Genomic DNA, 20949 nt, shown 5'->3' on the forward strand with positions numbered 1-20949 from the left:
CAGCCGCGGGCCAGGGGTGAGCCTGGGGGCCACGCGCGACCCCCGGAGCCTTCGCAGCCCTCTCAGTGTCCCCACCCCCAGCCCAGGCGAGTCCGCAGGACCCGGGACCCTGCTCCTCCTTTTCCTTCTCTTTGCTCCTTCTTTTGCTTTGTGGCCTTTCTTTCCCTTCCCAGAGACACCTGGGAGCTGCCCCCAAGCTGTGGGGCGCGCCGCGGGGTCCTGCCAAGGGTGCCTGTGAGAGGGGGCGGCGGGGCCGGCGCCGGGTGCCAGGGGCCGAGGGTGGGAGCAGGAGCTTGTGGCCTTGCGCCCTGGAGCCGAGGACTGGAAGGGGGCTGGGCCCCTCTGCCGCCTGGGCGCGGGCAGCGCGTCGGGAAGGCTGTCCCGCCTGTTCCAGTGGTGCCTGTGTGCTGGTTGCTGCTGCTCGGGGTGAGGCGCCGTGGCGGCGATCTCAGACCCCCGGGCGCGCTGAGTGAGTGCGCGCGTGAAAACCGCCGCGCCGCCGGGGGTGCGAGTGTTTGGGCAGAAGCGGCCACTCCAGCGACCCAGCCCCACAGCCACGCTCTCGGGGGTCTTTGGCTCCGGGCAACTTGGGACAAACGTCTAAGTTCTCGCTCTCCCTCCCTCCCAGCGGGGTCGCCGCAGACCCAAGCCCTGGGAGCACCGCTCTGCAGCACAGCCGGCGGGTGGAGAGGGTTGGCCCCTAAACTCGCTCGTCCAGCCCAACCGCCCCAGCGGCTTCTCCCAGCCCTCGAGGCTCTCGTGAGCGGCCTGGAGAGACGTCGAGCGCAGCCCAGCGCCCGCCTGCTCACCTGCCCCGGCCCCCGAAGGGAACTTTCGGCTCCTGTGAGCCCGGGGCGCCCCCGCGGTCTAGGGCGGGCAGCTCCCGGGGACTGGACGAGGTGGTGGCGCCTGGGAGACCGCGGGGACAGCACGCAGCGCGCGCCCTTGGATGCGGTCCCGCAGCGACGCCCCGGCCCGCCCCGCTCCTCCTCCTGCCTGGCTAGCCTGCCTCTCATTTGGGAAGTTTTGTGGGTTTTCTTTCTCCTCCTCCGACCTTGGCGGAGGCCACGACTCAGGCGCCACAGCTAGGGGCTAGAGGCCGCGAATCATGGTGCGGGGCAGCCACAGCTGAAGTCAGCAAAACCGAGCCTGGCCTGAGGCAGGCTGCGCGGGAGGCCAAAGCCATGGCCATTGCCACGTCGGTGAGTCCACCAGGGAGAGGAGGCAGCCGGGGAGAGACCTCCACGGCCTGCCCTGCGCTCCTGTCACTTTATTTCTGCCCTCTCTTTGTCTCTCTCCTTGGTCCCTTTCTTCTCCAGGAGGCTGTGTCCCCCTCCTCTCACTTTTGTTTCCCTTCTCCCTCTCACTCCTCATCCCCTGCTCCTCCTGGCTCCGGGCTGTCCCCTCTTCCCCGCCCCCTCCTGTTCTCCTTTTTCTTACTAGAGGCTGCGCCTGAATGGAGGGGAGGGGGCAAGCGTAGCCTGAGTCCTATCTGCTTCTTTTGGGCGGGAACAGATGGCTACTGGTGGTTGGCAGGGGCTTGTGATTGGGAGGCAAGTAAAAGGTTTGGAGGGGGCTGAAAGGACCTAGTGGCTCACGCAAAACGAAAAACGAGAGGCTGAAGGACCCAAGGAGGCCCATCTCGAGACGAGGGATAGGGAAAAGAGGGAGATAGACCAAAGGAGGGAGATCAGGAAGGAGAAAGAGAAGACAGAGGGAGGAGGGGAGGTGATGTCAGCCAGCCTCAGGCCACTTTCCAGGGATCAGGACAAAGGGAGGAGACAGCTGGCATGATGGGACAGTGGGAGGAGGCCTCCCAGAGAGCACAGAGGCCCTCTGCCACCCACATTAGGCTGGCCATTCCCTCACCAGTCAGCTGGACCGCTGGGGGATAGAGCAGGAGTGGCCACACCCATCATCAATCAGCCCATCAACAACTCTGTCCTGCAGTGGCAGGGCCCAGAGGCTTGGCCCCATTGGACAGAACTCAAACTTAACACCAAGGAGGAGCGCTCTACAGCCCCACCTCGGTTTTCTGTTCTACAGTCTATGCAGTCTGAATCCAGGCAGCTCTGTTCCCCTTCCACCCTCTTCTAGGTCCTGCCTAAGCTTCCCAGGGAAGCGAGGCCATCACTTGCTTTCTGGTCCCTTCTCAGTGGGGACTCTTGGAGAGATAATTGTGAGACTGGAAAGAGAAGCACCGAGCCACCCAATGTCCTCCCATACCCTTTGAGGACAGGTTCAAGTTTGGTTCTTTCTCAGACCAAACTCCTTTTTTTTTTTTTTTTTTTTTTTTTCCTGAGACAAGGTCTCACGCTGTCACCAGGCTGGAGTGCAGTGGCACAATCATGGCTCACTGCAGCCTCCACCTCCTGGGCTCAGGTGATCCACCTACCTCAGCCTCCTGAGTTGCTGGGACTACAAGCACGCACCACCACATCGGCTAAATTTTTGTATTTTTTGTAGAGGCGGGGTTTTGCCATGTTGCCCAGGCTGGTCTCAAACTCCTGGGCTCAAGCAGTCCATCTGCCTCAGCCTCCCAAAGTGCTGAGATTACAGGCATGAGCCACCGCACCTGGCCCCAAACTCCTTTTAGTTCCTCAATCTGTAACAATGGCCAGGAAACCCTAGCTCAGAGTGGGGACGGAGGCCCTCTGGAGATAGAGTACCTCTGGGAGTACTCTGGCATAGAGATGCTGGTTCAGGAGCCAGCTAGTCAGCTTTGTAGTCCCAAGAAGGTAGATTTTTCTTTTTATGGTCAGGGGCATTTATGCTAATCAAACTCACAGGATTCTAATAACAGCTATTACTTATTGAGCATTTACTGCACCTGGCCCTGTGCTACGCTTTGTCATAGTTTCTTTATGCATTATCTCATGCAACTCTCACAACCACCTTGTGCAGGTAGTACCGTTATTATCTGAAAATGGATACGTGCATACGGAATTCTACAAAGCAGAAAACTGAGACTCAGAAAGATTAAACAATCTGCCCAAAGGCACCTGGCTAGAAAGGGACAGACCGCCAAACAGTGGGTCGCAACGGTAATCCCAGCTGTTTAGGATGCTGAACCCAGGCATTCGAGGTTACAGTGAGTTATGATTGTGTCACTTTACTCCAACCTGGACCACAGAGCAAGAGCTGGTCTCTAAATAATTAAATATTTTAAATAAAATGTTTAAAAGAAAAAGACACAGCCAAGACTCAACCCCAGGTCTGCCTCTAGAACTGTGCTTTTAATCCCCTGGCTAGATCCAAAAGACTGATTTATAATTTACAACTAAAAAGAAAAGTGCAGCACTAACTGGGAATTTGTGTCATCTGGTTAGCGTGTTTCTTTGTGTGGGACAATATCCTTTAGAAACCAAAATATAATCAGAAAATGGTTTGACGGGTTGGGAATCAGGCAAGAAGAGGAGTCAATTTGTTGTTAAAATCACCCAGCCATGAGGGGCTGGACAACCTCACCACCAGAGGGAAACATCAACCAAGAGGAATATGCACTCCTGCTGGCTCTAGCAGGGCACCCTTCTCCCCAGGGTCTGGTGGCAGCCTGCCTGAGATATTTAACTTGAGATTTTTTTACTGCATTAGTCGGTCCATTTGGCTACCTGGCTAGTAATGCCTAACTAGCTGCTGTCCAACACTACATGTAAGTCACCACTGCCTGGGACCCTACCAGCAAGCATCATCATTTAGCAATCAAAACTGAAGCTGAATGTCATTGTACGTTTTGAGTGGTTTAAGCTTGATTCTACCAAAAGACATCATGGAGCAAGAGCACTGCGAAGGGTTATAGCAAAGGGAAATTGGATATAAGAAGGCCTTCCTGTGTGCTTGACTTGCTTTTGAGTTAGGGACTTTCTCAGCCACTGTTACTACTATTTCTTTTAAGTAGATTTCTACATTTGTGATTGTGGAGAAGCAGTAGCACAAGTAATTGAGAGCACAGGCTCTGGAATCAAGCAGTTTAGGGTTCAGATTATGCTCCACCAGCTGTGCCAGCGATATGGCATCAGACAAAGTACTAACCTCCCTCTTCCAGTTTTCTTTCCAAAATGGGGTAAGGACAGTTCCTCCCTCGTAAGGTTGTTGTGGGAATTAAATGAGATGAATTGATTAATGCAGAGATTTGCACGGTGTCTGGAAACATTGTTTGCACTTGGTACCTGTGACTTATTACTTGAGCCTGTGGCCCTTGATGGAAAAAGCTTATAAGCCCCCACCAGACAGGACTGGAAACAGGATGATACATGTTTCCTTTTGGTTGGCCTGCCAACCCCCTTCACACACACACAAAGACACACTCTGTCCTTCAGTGGAAGGGCCCATTGCTAAATGATGATGCCTGCTGGTAGATTCCAGGCAGTGGTGACACACACACACAAGAATACACACTTTTCTCCATGGTAACCTCAGCCTCTTCTGGTCGAACCTTATTTGTTCAGACTGAGAGCAAACAATTGCTTTGTTTCTGTTTTCTTTCTTATCATGCCTAGGCACACTGTCTGGACTAGGCCTCTCCCAGTCTCTCAGAATGAGGGGTCTCTGCGGCTGCTTAAGCTAACCTTTTGCTAGTGAGGGATAATGACTTGGGAACAGAGAGAAGGTAAAGGAGATTCTATGAGAGACGGTAGCAGGGCTTCATATGTTTTGGAAGAAATTCATTCAACATGTGTATTGACCAATTCCAGGTCAGGCCTTATTGCAAGGACTACAAACATAGCAGTTCCCATGTCCATAGGGTTTACAATATAAGGGAAGAAATCGATATAAAAAAAGCAAATAGACAAATAGTATGAAGTATGAGGACAGAAACAGTAGGTGGAGACAAACAGAGAATGGGGTGGGGAGAAAAGTAAAAAATCGGCCTCTCTGAGGAGAACTGGTCTAGTTGAAGGAACTGAAAGGAAGAGGGAGAATGCAGGTGATGAAGCTGGAGAGAAGCTAGGGCCCAGGCAGAAAGCTGCATCCAGAGTGCAGGTTTTTAGCTTGAGGGAAATGCAGAGCTCCGAAGGGTTTTGAGCAGGGGATGACATGACCTGAAAGGGGTCTGAAGACCCTTCTCCCCACTCCCACCTCCCCCACCAGGCCCAGCTGGCCCGGGCACTGTATGACAACACCGCTGAGTCCCCCCAGGAGCTGTCCTTCCGCCGAGGGGACGTCCTACGGGTCCTGCAGAGAGAGGGCGCTGGTGGACTGGACGGCTGGTGCCTCTGCTCCCTACACGGCCAGCAGGGCATTGTGCCCGCCAACAGGGTGAAGCTCCTGCCTGCTGGCCCAGCACCCAAGCCTGGCCTCTCTCCTGCACCCCCAGCCCAGCTTGGCTCACCATATCCAGCCCCAGATCACAGCAATGAGGACCAGGAGGTGAGAGTCGGAGCCTCCCCAACCCCAAGCCAGAAGAGCCCCATTCCTCCCTGACTAGCCCCACCCAGGGCCTGCAGCAGGTGGGCAGGAAGAGCCCTGAGGCCACAGCTCTTCACTACTCTGCGCTGGCCAAAACCTGTCTACCAACCTTTCTGAGCTTTGGCCCTCTAGGTACAGGGGGAGTTGGAAGGTCTGTAAGCTCCTCGCACTCAGACATTATTTGATCACTGCCCACTGCGTTCCTCCTGACCCCCCGTCTATTTGATCCCTCAGGTGTATGTGGTGCCGCCCCCAGCTCGGCCCTGTCCAACCTCAGGACCTCCAGCTGGACCTTGCCCACCCTCTCCTGACCCCATCTACAAGATCCCCAGAGCCAGTGGTACCCAGCTGGCTGCTCCCAGAGATGTCTTGGAGGTGAGGGCTAGAGGTCCCTGTGTAAGTTGGGTGGGAGACAAATCGCCCCAAGGGAGGGTTCATTGCTGAGCTGACAGATGACTGACCACTCCTCTCCACAGGTCTACGATGTGCCCCCTACCGCCCTTCGGGTGCTCTCCAGTAGCCCCTATGACTGCCCTGCCTCCTTTTCCCACCCTCTGACCCGGGTTGCCCTGCAGCCCCCTGAAGAGGATGATGCTCCCTATGATGTGCCTCTGACCCCAAAGCCACCTGCAGAGCTGGAACCAGATCTGGAGTGGGAAGGAGGCCGGGAACCAGGGCCCCCCATCTACGCTGCCCCCTCCAACCTGAAACGAGCGTCAGCCTTACTCAATCTGTATGAAGCACCCGAGGAACTGCTGGCAGATGGGGAAGGTGGGGGCACTGATGAGGGGATCTACGATGTGCCTCTGCTGGGACCAGAGGCTCCCCCTTCTCCAGAGCCCCCTGGAGCGCTGGCCTCCCATGACCAGGACACCCTGGCCCAGCTTCTGGCCAGAAGCCCCCCACCTCCACACAGGCCCCGGCTCCCCTCAGCTGAGAGCCTGTCCCGCCGCCCTCTGCCTGCCCTGCCTGTCCCTGAGGCCCCCAGCCCCTCCCCAGTGCCCTCTCCTGCCCCGGGACGGAAGGGCAGCATCCAGGACCGGCCTCTGCCCCCACCCCCACCCCACCTGCCTGGCTATGGGGGCCCCAAGGTCGAGGGGGATCCAGAGGGCAGGGAGATGGAGGATGACCCAGCAGGACACCACAATGAGTACGAGGGCATTCCAATGGCCGAGGAGTATGACTATGTCCACCTGAAGGTGAGCGTCCCAGGGCAGCCCCACCAGGAGGGACCCCAGGTGCACCAGGGGAGGAGTGTGGAGACCTAGGGCACAGAAGCAGAGCCTCCCTGCCTCCCTTCTGTCCCCCTTCCTTCTCCCCTGGCCCTCTACCCTGCAGCCTGGGACCCCAGTACTTGGCCACAACACTTGTACTAGTGCCACACTGTTCCTCCTAGACCCAGCCTGGGGCCACCAGAGCTCTCTGGAGTCAAGGGACTACAACCTCTGATAACAGGAGTGTCCTTGGGAAGGAAGGGAGGCTGGGAAGGGGCAGAAGGGCCACAGAAGCCACCCCGTCCTGCTCCCCCACCCCAGCACTGAGACCTCATGCCCCCCTGCAGGGCATGGACAAAGCTCAGGGATCTAGGCCCCCGGATCAGGCCTGCACAAGGGATCCTGAACTGCTGGAGAGGGGAATGCCGGCACTGCAGGTGACCCTGGCGGGAATGGTGCTAGAGAAGGGGGCTGGGGAGGGAGGAACAGGGACTTGGGAGAAGAACTGAGCCATCATCCATGGAAGGAAATAGGTTAGGATGGAGTGAGAGTTCACAGGAACCAGGGACAGAGTGGAGGGCATGTTAGAAATCTACAGGAAGGAACTGGAACCTGGAGGAGGATGTTAGGAATTCAGAAAGAGGGGAAAGAATGTGTTGGAGAGGAGTCAGAAAATCAAGCAGCCAGGAGAGCAGAAAGTTTCTGAGTTGTGGGGTCAGAGCTAGGCCTGGGGACTTCTGAGCCTCCTTCCAACTGTGAATTCCTGAGCTCCTAAGAGACCTGGCTTCTAATCCCAGCTCCACTACTGAGAAGCCAGGGGCTTTGAAGCCGTCAGTTAATCTCTCCAGGCCTCAGAAAGTGAGGTGGTTTCCTCAAACCTGTGTAGAATGGTTGCAACACAATAGCTACTATTTATCAGGTATTTACCAAGTGCTAGACCCTGTGCTAGGCATGCTGCATGTGTTAGTATTAATCATAGTCGCAGTTAATACGCATCTGGTGCTCACAGTGTGCAATGCACTGTGATAAGCCTTTCTCTATATTATCTCAATTGATCTTTTCTGCAGCGTCATGAGGTACATACTAGAACTGCACAATCTAGTACAGTAGCCGCTAGCTATATATGGCTATTGAGCACTCGAGATATGGCTAGTTCAAGTTGAAATATGCTGCAAATATAAAACGCACCCTGGATTTTGCAGACTCAGTATGGGAAAAATCTCAATAATTTTCATATTGATTACATGTTGAAATTATAACATTTTTATATTTGGAGTCAGATAAAATATATCAGGGTTTTGTTTTGTTTTGTTTTTTTTACCACTTTTAATGTGGCTACTAACTCATCTAAAATTTCACATGTGGTTCACATTATGTTTATATTGGACAGTGCAGTACTAGACTCCCTGTTTTAGAGTTAAGGAAACCAAGTTCAAAGCCTTGTCTGAAATCAAGTTTGAGGTTGTTTGAATCCAGATCTATCTGATATCAAGTGTGGGCACTTCACTGCTGCTCTCTCTAGAATCTAAACTTTCCGATGGGCAGAGGTAAGAGCTAAAAGGATCGCCCTTGGGAAGAAAGGGAGGAAGGAGAAAATAAGTGAGGGAGGAAATGGCACTGATGAGAATGTTCTCTCTGACCACTCCTCTTGCCCCTCAGGAGGCCCTGTCCCCAGGGGAGCCACTGGTTCTGTCCACCGGAGATCTACAGCTCCTGCACTTCTACGCTGGGCAATGCCAGAGCCACTACTCGGCCCTGCAAGTGGCCGTGGCAGCCCTGATGTCCAGTACCCAGGCTAATCAGCCCCCGCGACTCTTCGTGCCCCACAGCAAGAGGGTGGTGGTGGCTGCTCATCGCCTGGTGTTTGTTGGGGACACCCTAGGCCGGCTGGCAGCCTCTGCCCCTCTGAGAGCACAGGTTAGGACTGGAGGTACAGCACTAGGCCAGGCATTGCGGGCCACTGTGCTGGCTGTCAAGGGAGCTGCCCTGGGCTACCCATCCAGCCCTGCCGTCCAAGAGATGATGCAGTGTGTAACAGAACTGGCAGGGCAGGCCCTGCGATTCACCACCCTGCTCACTAGCCTGGCTCCCTGAAGGTCCTTTGGCACAGCCCTGTCCTTCCCCTGTCTGCCAAAGCCCCCCTCTAGGCCTTGGGTGGCTGGAGGGCTTTGTTAAGGGACTAGGAGAAGTGGGGGTATCTTTCCCCTTTCCTGCCCTTTCTGCTCATCTCAACCTCTCACAGAGGTGTCTTCTCCCCCTAACCCACAGCTTTTTGTATGAGCCATTTTGTATAAATTATTTATATTTAATATTATTCCCTGCTTTGTCAGGAGCAGGTACTAGGCTCTGGGGCAGTGAGGAACTGGACTCTTCTCTCCTCAGCCTAGGGTGGAGGTCACTGCACTGCCACCCACCTCTGGAAGACTGGCCATGAAAAGTCAGGTGGCAGAAACCTGAGGCCACATAGAGCCTCTCTCTTTTCCTGTATCTTGGCTCTAGAAGATCAGCACTGCACTGTTAGCTGAGAGTGAGGGCAAGACATAAACTGTCCAGAGTTTGAAGGTCTCAGGAAGACCAGAGAGCTTCTCCCCACAGAAGGTGGAGAGAGCTGGGACTCAGACATGGTTGTGCACCTCAATAAACCCTGCAGTCTGCCTCCCTGACTCTGCTTCTTGGGAGCCTGGTGAACAGCCCTGGTGCTCAGCAGCCATACCTATGGGACACACACTATGAACAGGATGCCTTTAGGGATTGGGGGGAGATTTTGCTCCTTTCCTCAACAACTATTCACTGGACAAGTTCTCTGCTCCCATGATGCGCCAGGCACAGTTCTGCAAGTATATTGTGAATGTATCATTCTAGTGGGATACACAAATAAGTCAGTTAAAATACATAAATAAAAACATAAACCTGCCATAGATTTCACATTTGCTGGTGATGGAAGTCGGCAGGATGGTGTGAAGAAACTAAGTAGATGAGGGGAGAGGCCAGTGAAGGAGACTTTAGACAGGATGGTTGGGAGGTGAGATCCGAACTGCTACCCAGAAGAGGAGAGTCTGAGGACTAGTATTCCCAGAAGGCAGATGCCAATGACTGACCTGAGGGCCTTCCTCCAAGACTTCATTGTCATATGATGTCATTAGAGAGGTGTCAATGTGGAGAGAAGCTGACCACACAAGAGCCTTGAAATGTGCCATCCTGGAGAGGCCACCCCAACTAAAGGCCCAGCCTCAGCTTTGCACCACAGGATAGCTCTGGCCAACTGGAGACTGCTGCTGGCCAGTCTAGGCACCCTCTTCCTTAGGTGACACCAAGAGGGTATAGGCCCTTTCTCTGAGCTTCCCAGGTAGATCATCCCAGGATGACCTGCGCATCATCCTTCTGGACAAACCATTTTCAGGAGGATCCACGGTGGCAGATGTCGAAAGGTCAGTCCTCAGGACTTTGGTGAAATTGATGAGACCATGGCTCAGATAGGAGATCATTCTAGCCATTTACCACAAGAGAAAACATCCAAGCTACAAATCAATTGCTTCAGTTCTGCTTTCCCAAGATATTACCATGGCATGATGACTGGATTGGGGGCATAGTCTGTTGGCACCCCCACACATTTGCCACCTCCCCTTTAGGTTCCTTTCTCATCTCACTCTCAAAGAAAAATGCACTTTCAGATTTTGGGGCCAACAAAATTCACCCCATGTGTTGAAGTCCATCATCCATCATCTTCCAAACAGAATTTCAAGAGATTAGCCTGGAATTAGAGTCAGAGGTTTCAGTTCAAGTCTCTGATCTGCCATGTACTTGTTCATTCATGGGTAAATCATGCCAGTCCCTCGGAAGTCCTGATTTCATCTTCAATATTAGCATGATCATAATGGTCTTACAGGGTTATTGTGAGGACCTAACAAGATAATGCATGTGAACAGCCCCACAATGTATAAATTGATTATCATTATTCCAGGACAGACACCAGGAGTCAGACGATAAATCCCCAAGGAATATTGGCTATGCAGCACCATAGTAAAACCTGAAGAGATGCTGAAATGAGTAGGGAGAGGGGAAGTGGTGGGAGGCTGCTTGATGCATTAGAAAAGAAGTTTCGGCGGGGGGCAGTGACTCGCACCTGTCATCCCAGCATTTCAGGAGGCTGAGGCCAGAGGATAGCTTGAGCTCAGGAGTATAAAACCAGCCGGGGCCACACAGTGAGACCCTATCTCAACAAAATATCAAAAAATTAGCCAAGTGCGGTGGCATGTGCATGTAGTCCCACCTATTCAGAAGGCTGAGGTAGGAGGATTGCTTGAGCCAGGGAGGTGGAGACTGCAGTGAGCTGTGATCAAGCCACTGCACTCCAGCCTGGGTAAGAGAGTGAGACCCTGTCTCAAGAAAAGAGTTTCCTGTATATGGAAAATTTCTGAACAGAGGAGACAAGTTAAAGGTGTGGTTCAGTGGAGAGAAGGGGGAACGATTTCCTGGCTGACAATGATAGAACACTCCTTTCTAGCCCTTACCTAGGATTAGAGAATAAAGTACCTATCAGGTAACAAATCTCTTAGAGATGTGTGTCTCTACCTTTAATGTATAATACCTACACCTGGAGATCTGGTTAAAATATAGATTATGATTCAAGGGTCTCTCAGTGAGGCTTGGATTCTGCATTTCTAACAAGCTCCCACGTATGCAGCTGGTCCATGAACCACACTTTGAGTAGCAATTCTAGAGGTTAGGGAAGACTCCTGTGTAGCAAAGATGTTTGAGCTGAGAGCTGAAGGATGAGAAAAATGTGACTAAGAAGTTTTTTAGGTGCAGGAACGAGCTTGTTCAAAGGCCTCGTGGCACTGGGGAAAACTAGAAGGTCTGTGGCTGGAGTGCAGAGAGTTTGGGGAAAGAAGTGAGACGGAACTACAGAGAGCATGTGACCAGGCATGCAGAACCATGTATGAGGTATCTAGATTTTTAATATTCACTTTGACAGTGAGGAGACACCACTGAAGACTGGTTAACAGGAAAGATACATGATCAGATCTGTATTTTGAAAAGATCATTCTATCTGACTATAAATGACATATGGGTGGCAAGGAGGTGTAAACAAAGTGGATGCAGAACACCAGTTAGGAATTAGGGGGCGAAAGTGGTCTTTACAGCAGGTAGTTTGACTAATAGTGGCAGAGATGGAGAGATGTGGGATATCTGAGAATATACAGGAAGTAAAATGGGCAGAATTGTGTAAAGGATTCAACATGGGTAAGGAAGAGAAAGCTCTAAGGGATGTTGCCTGAGCATTTGGCCACAATGTGATGTTGAGGGTGCCATTCACTGCAGAAAAAAGCAGTGGAAGACAACCAAGTTATGGGGGGAAAGCACAAATTTGGTCTTGAACATATTGAGTTTGAAGTCCCTGTGAGTGATCCAAGGTGAAGGTCAAATAAGAGGTGGCTTCATGGGTCTGGAGCTCAGAACAGAGGTGGAAGCTGGAAATCAGTCTGGACATCAGGTTTGTATTGTTTGTATGGGTGGTGTTTGAAGCTGTGGGAATAGGCAAGATCCCAAGGTGGAGACAGTGTGAGATGAGAGGAGGGCCTAGGACTAAGTCTCTGAGGATTCCAGACACTGAACAATGGTGTCTAAATGATCCAGACAGGAATGGCCCTAAAAGCCAGCACCACCAGCCTGGTCACTACCAATACAGACCCCTCCTGCAGTTGCTTCATCCCATTGGACTTCAGTCATTGCCTCAAGAACCGGGATGATAATGGCCTGCCCATGCTCAGCACCAGTGCCATGAGCTGGAAGACGATTTCTGCAATGGAGAAAAGGGGAGCAGGAGAGACTCAGCAGCAAAGGAAGGGCGTGTTTAAAGGAAGAGGGGGTCAACAGTGCCAAATGCTGTTGAGAAATGGAGATTCAACCAGGATGGGAGTGATGAAACCCAAGGAAGTGGTCTCCTTGTAGAGGACTGAAGCTAGGGCTGAATACAGGGCCAAGCCAGTCTTCCATATGCATAAGTTGTACTGTAATAGCCAGTTTACATGTCTGTCTCCCTGGAGTAATGGTCTCCAAAGCGGACCTTGTCCACCCTATTATCCTTAAAGTCTAGTGCAAGTCCTGGAATGTAGTGGACACTTAAATTTTACTGATTAGTGAATGGGTGGATGAATGAATGAATGAGTAGTGGCAAATGATTGGAAGCAGAGGAAGAATCTCTGGCATCTGCCTGGACTAGCTACTATCCTTCAGCTTTTTTTGCTTTTTACCGCAATGGCCTGCAGACCCAGGAAAGAGACGACAGAGCCCCATTCCCCTCCCTCCCCTGGGCCCTGGCCCCCCTTCCTCTATCTGACGAAGAGTCTGGACCGAAGGTTCTGCTGACGTGGGAAGGGGAGGAGAGTCTAGAGGAAGAGGAGGGGAAAGCAGCGCAGAGATCGCAGAGACCAAGGAGGCGCCCGCGGCTGCAGAGCTGCGGAGCGGGATATCTTCGGGCTCTCTGGGTCCGGGCAGTCGGCGCGCAACTGGGCCAGAGGACAGCGCATCCTTTCGGCGCGGGCTGGCAGGGCCCCTGCGGTCAGCAAGCTGGCTCCCCGGGTGGCCACCGGGACCCCCGAGCCCAATGGCGGGGGCGGCGGCAAAATCGACAACACTGTAGAGATCACCCCCACCTCCAACGGAGTAAGTGCCCGAGCCCCAGGTGGCGACGCCATCCTCTCCCCACACCCCCGCCCCCGCGGAGCGCCCTTCATTTTCCTCCTGCGCATCCCCCGCCCCTGACTGCCTTCCTAGCCCTCGCTCCCGCCTGCCCCCTGCCCTTGCTCTGCGGTTTCCTCCGCTTCACCCTTCTCCTGCCACCCCCTGCCCCCCAACAGCAGGTCGGAACCCTCGGAGATGCGGTGCCCACGGAGCAGCTGCAGGGTGAGCGGGAGCGCGAGCGGGAGGGGGAGGGAGACGCGGGCGGCGACGGACTGGGCAGCAGCCTGTCGCTGGCCGTGCCCCCAGGCCCCCTCAGCTTTGAGGCGCTGCTCGCCCAGGTGGGGGCGCTGGGCGGCGGCCAGCAGCTGCAGCTCGGCCTCTGCTGCCTGCCCGTGCTCTTCGTGGCTCTGGGCATGGCCTCGGACCCCATCTTCACGCTGGCGCCCCCGCTGCATTGCCACTACGGGGCCTTCCCCCCGAATGCCTCTGGCTGGGAGCAGCCCCCCAATGCCAGCGGCGTCAGCGTCGCCAGCGCGGCCCTAGCAGCCAGCGCTGCCAGCCGTGTCGCCACCAGTACCGACCCCTCGTGCAGCGGCTTCGCCCCGCCGGACTTCAACCATTGCCTCAAGGATTGGGACTATAATGGCCTTCCCGTGCTCACCACCAATGCCATCGGCCAGGTGAGGCGGCCAGGCGGGCCGCGGGTCTGGGGGCGGGCAGAGAGCTGCGAGGGCGGGGCCTCACGCCCCCTGCACCCTTCTCACGTCCCCAGTGGGATCTGGTGTGTGACCTGGGCTGGCAGGTGATCCTGGAGCAGATCCTCTTCATCTTGGGCTTTGCCTCCGGCTACCTGTTCCTGGGTTACCCCGCAGACAGGTGAGGGGTGTCGTGGGGGCAGGGCTGGTAGAAAGGAGGGGGTGCTAGGGAAGCTAGCCCAAGCAGCGGGCGCTTACAAGAGGTCGAAGACGATTCGCTGGACCCTGCAGTCTTCTCTGGACTTCTATTCAATGGTCTACCCATGTCTCAACTTCACTCCCCATCAAGAAATACACCTTCCCTACCTCTTCCGTGCAAGGGAATGACTCGACCTCCATGGACTATTAGTTCCATTCCCACTAATTAGTGGCCCCCCCATCCATTAATCAATGGCCTCATCTCCAAAGAGAAAAGTGTCATTCCCACTAACAGCCCACATGGACTGTTAGCTCCATCTCAGTGACCTCATTCCTGAAGATCAATGTTAATTCCTAAACACCAACAGCTCCATTCCCACTGACCAATAGTTCAACTTCACAAACAAATTACCTCATTTCTGACCAGTGGCCCCTCCCCTACAAGTCAATAACTATCTCCAAAGAAAATATCCTCAGACCCAATAATCCACAGTCCCATGCCTGCCACCAAATGACCCTACCCTCTGTAGGTGAATAGCCCATAGATTAAAAGTCACACCCTCATGGATCCTCAGGTCTTTGAGATCCTCTCACCAAAATTCCCATTTCCATGAGTCAATAGCTTCACCTCCAGAGATCAACAGCCCAATCCCAGCAACCAATAACTCTTCCCACAGATCAAAAAATCTCATCTCTGATTCTGGTCACCATCACCACTGACCAGATGCTCTCACTGCACTAAACTTCCTCTTGGATGATTAGACTGAGCCCCATTGATCCACAGTTCATCCAAGTGGATTAATAGCTCAAGTTCTATGGATCAAAGCCATCCCAACATTCAGTAGTCCAGTTCCTTAAAATCAATACCCATCCTCACTGCCCAACAGTCACACACCTCTGTGGGCCAATGGTCCTAAACCCACAGGTCAGTAGCCCATGCCTATGCATCAGTGGCCTCATTGCCACAGACTAGTAGCTCATTCCTATGGAACAATGGTTTCATCCCCAAAGATCAATAATTTGGTCTCTTAAAATCCGTAGCCTTCAGCACATTAACCAATAAGCCCATCCTCATGGAAAAATACTCCACCTCATTAGATCAATAGCCTAACTCCCAGGGATTGGTGCCCCCTTTCCAATGACCAGAGGCTCCCTATCTTCATCTCCATAGATCAGTGGTCTTCTCCCCAAAGATCAATAGCCCAGCCTCCAAGGATCAGTAACCATGTTTTCACTAACTCATAGTCAGTGACTATCATCACTTACCAATCATCTCATCTCCCTTGGTCTGTGACCTTATCCTTACGGATTAGTCCCATGGATTAATAGATTCATTCCATTGATCAATAGTCCTGCCCCATGGATTAATAGACCCATGTCCATGTCCCCACTGATCTTTCTTCTTTCTTTTTTTTTTTCTTTTCTTTTTTTTTTTTTTTTCTTTTTGAGACGGAGTCTCGCTCTGTTGCCCAGGCTGGAGTGCAGTGGCGCAATCTCAGTTCACTGCAACCTCTGCCTCCCGGGTTCAAGCGATTCTCCTGCCTCAGCCTCCCAAGTAGCTGGAACTACAGGCACACACCCCCACACCTGGCTAATTTTTGTATTTTTAGAAGAGACGGGGTTTTACCATATTTGTCAGGCTGGTCTTGAACTCCTGACCTCATGATCTGCCCGCCTCGGCCTCCCAAAGTGCTAGGATTGCAGGCGTGAGCCACCGTGCTCAGCCTGACCGTTCTTAATGTATTAATAGGCCAATGTCCCACCTCCATGGAACAATGGTCTCATCTCCAAAAATCAATTAGTCCGTCCCCTAATGTCATTAACTTTACCTTCACTGACCAGTAATATCCCCATGCACAAGTGGCCAATGGCCTCCCCTCCACAGGTTAATAGTTCCAACTCCGTATATCAATGAACCCCCCTCCCACATCTCCTCTGAACAGTCTAAGCAAGACAAGCTCCATGCCCACTGACCATTAGCTCTATTCCTAAGGATGAATGGTCCCAAATCCCCTAAGCAATTACCCATCCCCTCTGATGAGTGATCTCACATCCATTGACAAGTGCCCTAATCTCTGACCAATAGCCCAAGAGTCAATGTTCCCACTTCTTACAGAATCACAACCACACCCCAGTGCCCAGTAGCCAGGCATCACCCACCCATGGTCCCCATCCCTTCCCATCTTCTCAAGCCTCTTTCCAACTCTTGCTCCCAGAACTTCATTCTCATACCTCTAGCTCTAAAGTGTGCAGCTGGGTCTTTCCCAGTAACTTCCCCACCACCAGAGAGTCTGGGTGACCAGAAGCCTTTCCCACTTTCTAGGTTTGGCCGTCGTGGGATTGTGTTGCTGACCTTGGGGCTGGTGGGACCCTGTGGAGTAGGAGGGGCTGCTGCAGGCTCCTCCACAGGCGTCATGGCCCTCCGATTCCTCCTGGGTTTTCTGCTTGCCGGTGTTGACCTGGGTGTCTACCTGATGCGTAAGTGGCACCCTCCCAGAATTCCCTCCCTTGGGTCTCATGCCTACCTGCCTGCATCCCCAGGCCATCCCCACTGCCCCTTAGGCCACATTTCAGCTGCCTAGAATTTCAGCTATCTTTCTGCCCAGGCCCTTGAAGAATCCAGGGCTCTTGCTTCTCTCTGCACCTATCTCCCTGTCCCCACAATCTTTAAAGTCTTTGCCCTGGACTTACTGCTGCCAGGGGATAAGGTGCTATTCCCCTGACCGTAGTAAGTCCAGGGACAAGGATTGTCCCTAGCTGTGCGACCTTGGACAAGGGTTGATATGAAGGTCAAATAAGAGGCCTGATGGGAAAGGGCCTATAAACTGGAAATGCTGAACACTCACCAGGGACTCTGGCCCTAGAGCCCTCCTAGGTTTGAGCAGGAGAGGAGAGAAGGCTGAACAATCTCCCCAATCCTTGCCACCCAGAGGTTAGCAAGGGAGGCAATGGCTGCAGCCTCCACTCTGGGTCTGACCTCACTCTCTGTCCTCCTCCCTCCCTCTCTCCTCTTCTCTCTTATGTCTTCTTCCTCCCTGGCCTCCCTCTCCTCTCTCCACCCCTGCTGTATCTCCAGGCCTGGAGCTGTGCGACCCAACCCAGAGGCTTCGGGTGGCCCTGGCAGGGGAGTTGGTGGGGGTGGGAGGGCACTTCCTGTTCCTGGGCCTGGCCCTTGTCTCTAAGGATTGGCGATTCCTACAGCGAATGATCACCGCTCCCTGCATCCTCTTCCTGTTTTATGGGTCAGTATTGCCCTTCACCTGTCATCTGGCAATTCCCATCTCTGCCTCCAAACTAGCCCTAGCCCGGAGACCCCTCCTCTTCTCCAACCACCCCTGGTCCAGGCCTACCCCAGCCCCAGTCCCTCAGAGGTGCACGTTTCCCACCCCTAGATCAGGAGAAGGGAGACCTCACAGTATACCCCTTCCACCTTGCCTCCAGCTGGCCTGGTTTGTTCCTGGAGTCCGCACGGTGGCTGATAGTGAAGCGGCAGATCGAGGAGGCTCAATCTGTGCTGAGGATCCTGGCTGAACGAAACCGGCCCCATGGGCAGATGCTGGGGGAGGAGGCCCAGGAGGCCCTGCAGGGTAAGAGATAGGGGTCCCTGTGAGTGTTGCTTCACTTGCACGCATGATGGTGCCCTCTGCATGGTTGTAGCTGTGCCACCTTCTCCCAGGGTCCCCACCACCCATGTGGGAGGATCCTGGGTTCTCAGGGTTTTCTTCTGACAGCTCCTCTCTCTCTCCCAAAGACCTGGAGAATACCTGCCCTCTCCCTGCAACATCCTCCTTTTCCTTCGCTTCCCTCCTCAACTACCGCAACATCTGGAAAAATCTGCTTATCCTGGGCTTCACCAAGTGAGCCTGGGTGTCTGGGCTGAGGGCCAGGCCAGTAGCTGGAATGGGGGCTGGCCGGGTGGGAAGGCCCAAGGACCCCTGCAGAGGACCATCAGCACTGTGGAAGGCTGCACGAGGGGATTCAGACTCTGTTCTTTGCTTCCCCACCCCTTCTCACAGCTTCATTGCCCATGCCATTCGCCACTGCTACCAGCCTGTGGGAGGAGGAGGAAGCCCATCGGACTTCTATCTGTGCTCTCTGCTGGCCAGCGGCACCGCAGCCCTGGCCTGTGTCTTCCTGGGGGTCACCGTGGACCGATTTGGCCGCCGGGGCATCCTTCTTCTCTCCATGACCCTTACCGGCATTGCTTCCCTGGTCCTGCTGGGCCTGTGGGATTGTGAGCATCCTACCTTTCCCACAGTGTGGGCTCAACAAGGGATCCCCAACAGAGGTGCTTCAGACAGGCTCAGCCATTTCTTCTGGCACAAGCCTCCCAAGACAAGCCCCAGACCCTGTCCAGCTCTTCCACATGCCTCCACCAGGCCGCACAGCCCCATCTGCTCTCCCAGTCAGTTACTGAATGCCCAGAGCCTGCCCAGCTAGAGCCATGGGAACAGAGAGCCAAGGGGATGACACCCAGGACTAGGAGAGCCTTGACCTCCCCACCTCCATTCATTTCATCCCTTTTGCGTCTGCAGATCTGAACGAGGCTGCCATCACCACGTTCTCCGTCCTTGGGCTCTTCTCCTCCCAAGCTGCCGCCATCCTCAGCACCCTCCTTGCTGCTGAGGTCATCCCCACCACTGTCCGGTGAGAGCAGGGGTGCCCCCAGGGGCAGAGCCAGGACCCTCGGCCTCCCCCTCCCCCAACCCACTCCTGAGGACGGGGCTTGTGGGCTGGAGGAGGGGGGCTGTGGGAGAAGGGCAGGGCAAGGCCACAGCTGTGGGCTGAGCTCCTCCTCCTTCTTCCCCAGGGGTCGCGGCCTGGGCCTGATCATGGCTCTAGGGGCGCTTGGGGGGCTGAGCGGCCCGGCCCAGCGCCTCCATATGGGCCATGGAGCCTTCCTGCAGCACGTGGTGCTGGCGGCCTGCGCCCTCCTCTGCATTCTCAGCATTATGCTGCTGCCGGAAACCAAGCGCAAGCTCCTGCCGGAGGTGCTCCGGGATGGGGAGCTGTGTCGCCGGCCTTCCCTGCTGCGGCAGCCACCCCCTACCCGCTGTGACCATGTCCCGCTGCTTGCCACCCCTAACCCTGCCCTCTGAGCGGCCTCTGAGTACCCTGGCGGGAGGCTGGCCCACACAGAAATGTGGCAAGAAGATCGGGAAGACTGAGTAGGGAAGGCAGGGCTGCCCAGAAGGCTCAGAGGTACCTTACGCCAGCCATCGCGGAGAGCTCAGAGGGCCGTGCCCTCCCTGCCTCCTCCCTGCTGCTTTGCGTTCACTTCCTTGGCCAGAGTCAGGGGACAGGGAGAGAGCTCCACACTGTAACCACTGGGTCTGGGCTCCATCCTGCACCCAAAGACATCCTCCCAGACCTCATTATTTCTTGCTCTATCATTCTGTTTCAATAAAGACATTTGGAATAAATGAGCATATCATGGCCTGGACTTCTGTTTGTCCTTCTATGTCTTGGGGGAAGGTTTTTCTCAGTGTAATGCACACCAATAACAATCTCCCCCCTCCCTCCCTGTGTCCTGCCCCGGGTGATGAGTTACAGACAACTGTCACCACTTACTGACTGCTTGCACTTTGCCAGAACGGGGCTAAGCATTTGACACACTTCGTATCATTTAATTTTTACAACATTGCAAGGTAGGTGTTTGGATCAATGTTTTTGTTGTTGTTGTTATTGTTGTTGTTGTCGCAAGCAATAAAAACTGGCTCTAATTAACTTAAACAAAAAGGGAATTATTAGATTTGGTGGGGCAGGTTGTGGTGGGAGCTCACAGAATGAAGGAGAAGCAGAACTAGTCATAAAATAACTAGTCAGGAGCGGAGAAGCCTCCTTGTCTGAGGAGTAGAAACCAGCGACATTTTTGTCAGGGCTTCTAGATGAATGAGCTCCAGTGGAATGTAATCTTCGGGTTATCCCACTGAAGATTCATTTCCAGAGAGCATGTCACTGGCTAGATAGAGTAACATGCCTCCTACACCCCATTTCTCCCAACTGGGAATAGGGAAAGCAAAAGCAGAAGTGGGACTGGGTGTTACTTAGAAAAAAAACAATAGAAGTTCAATACAGCGTTATTACTCTCTTAAGCAGATGAGAAAACTTATGGTCAGAAAGACTCAGTAACTTGCCCAAGGTTACAAAGCTAATGAGTGACAAAGCTAAGACATGATTAGATCCCAGAGAGCCCTTCATGGATGCATACTGTAGTCACCTTCCCAACTCGTCTAACTTTTGGGCACTTTCCTTAAAAGGCAAAAGTGAGTTCTCTTGGCTCTCTGGAAGGTGGCAGCAGAAAACTGAGACTTCTACCTCAGTGCCAGGGCCTGCCTATTAAACCAAACCTGATTTGGCTTTACCACTTTGGGCAAATCTCTTAGCTTCCAACTTCCTTTAAGAGTTGCTATGAGGATTAAGCAAGATAATGTATCCTAAGTGTCTCTTAAACTACCCCCACTAGGTGTAAACTGTGTAAAGCAAAAATTATCTGAGACAAGTTTCAATCAATTTAGAAAGTTTATTTTGCCAAGGTTAAGGATGCACCCATGATACAGCCTCAGGAGGTCCTGAGGAAGTGCCCAAAGTGGTCGAAGTACGGCTTGCTTTATACATTTTAGGGAGACATAATACATCAGTCAGTACGTGTAGGATTTACAATGGTTGGATCTGGAAGAGTGGGACAACTCAAAGGCAGGGCCAGGGCTTCCAGGCTATAGTTAGATTTAAACATATTCTGATTGGCA

The 20949-nt window shown here is 53.4% G+C and overlaps 2 protein-coding genes across 5 annotated transcripts; both read left to right on the forward strand.

The window, feature by feature from the left end:
- The first annotated feature begins 299 nt into the window (after nt 1-299).
- LOC105499601 (embryonal Fyn-associated substrate) lies at nt 300-9537 on the forward strand. Of its 3 annotated transcripts, XM_024786984.2 has the most exons (7): nt 303-1202; nt 5092-5370; nt 5644-5784; nt 5886-6608; nt 6971-7060; nt 8283-8540; nt 9006-9537. In XM_024786984.2, the coding sequence occupies exons 1-7, from the start codon at nt 1185-1187 to the stop codon at nt 9078-9080; spliced, it is 1584 nt and encodes a 527-aa protein (XP_024642752.2). In that variant the 5' UTR covers nt 303-1184; the 3' UTR covers nt 9081-9537. The 3 variants fall into 3 exon arrangements, with proteins under 3 accessions (XP_011770600.2, XP_024642752.2, XP_011770597.2); XM_011772295.3 differs by having other exon boundaries at nt 8283-9537; XM_011772298.3 differs by lacking the exon at nt 5092-5370 and having other exon boundaries at nt 300-1202; nt 8283-9537.
- Nucleotides 9538-13009: 3472 nt separating this feature from the next.
- Nucleotides 13010-19629, forward strand: LOC105499602 (solute carrier family 22 member 17). Of its 2 annotated transcripts, none has more exons than XM_011772300.3 (10): nt 13010-13289; nt 13484-13987; nt 14080-14183; nt 16524-16678; nt 17277-17442; nt 17642-17787; nt 17952-18057; nt 18217-18488; nt 18736-18847; nt 19011-19629. In XM_011772300.3, exons 2-10 carry the CDS (start codon nt 13721-13723, stop codon nt 19297-19299), a joined length of 1617 nt encoding a protein of 538 aa, XP_011770602.1. In that variant the 5' UTR covers nt 13010-13289; nt 13484-13720; the 3' UTR covers nt 19300-19629. The 2 variants fall into 2 exon arrangements, with proteins under 2 accessions (XP_011770602.1, XP_011770603.1); XM_011772301.3 differs by having other exon boundaries at nt 13014-13289; nt 18217-18434.
- Nucleotides 19630-20949: the final 1320 nt, after the last annotated feature.

The sequence above is a fragment of the Macaca nemestrina genome, chromosome 7 (assembly GCF_043159975.1).
Source record: "Macaca nemestrina isolate mMacNem1 chromosome 7, mMacNem.hap1, whole genome shotgun sequence".
Classification (NCBI taxonomy): Eukaryota; Metazoa; Chordata; class Mammalia; order Primates; family Cercopithecidae; genus Macaca; species Macaca nemestrina.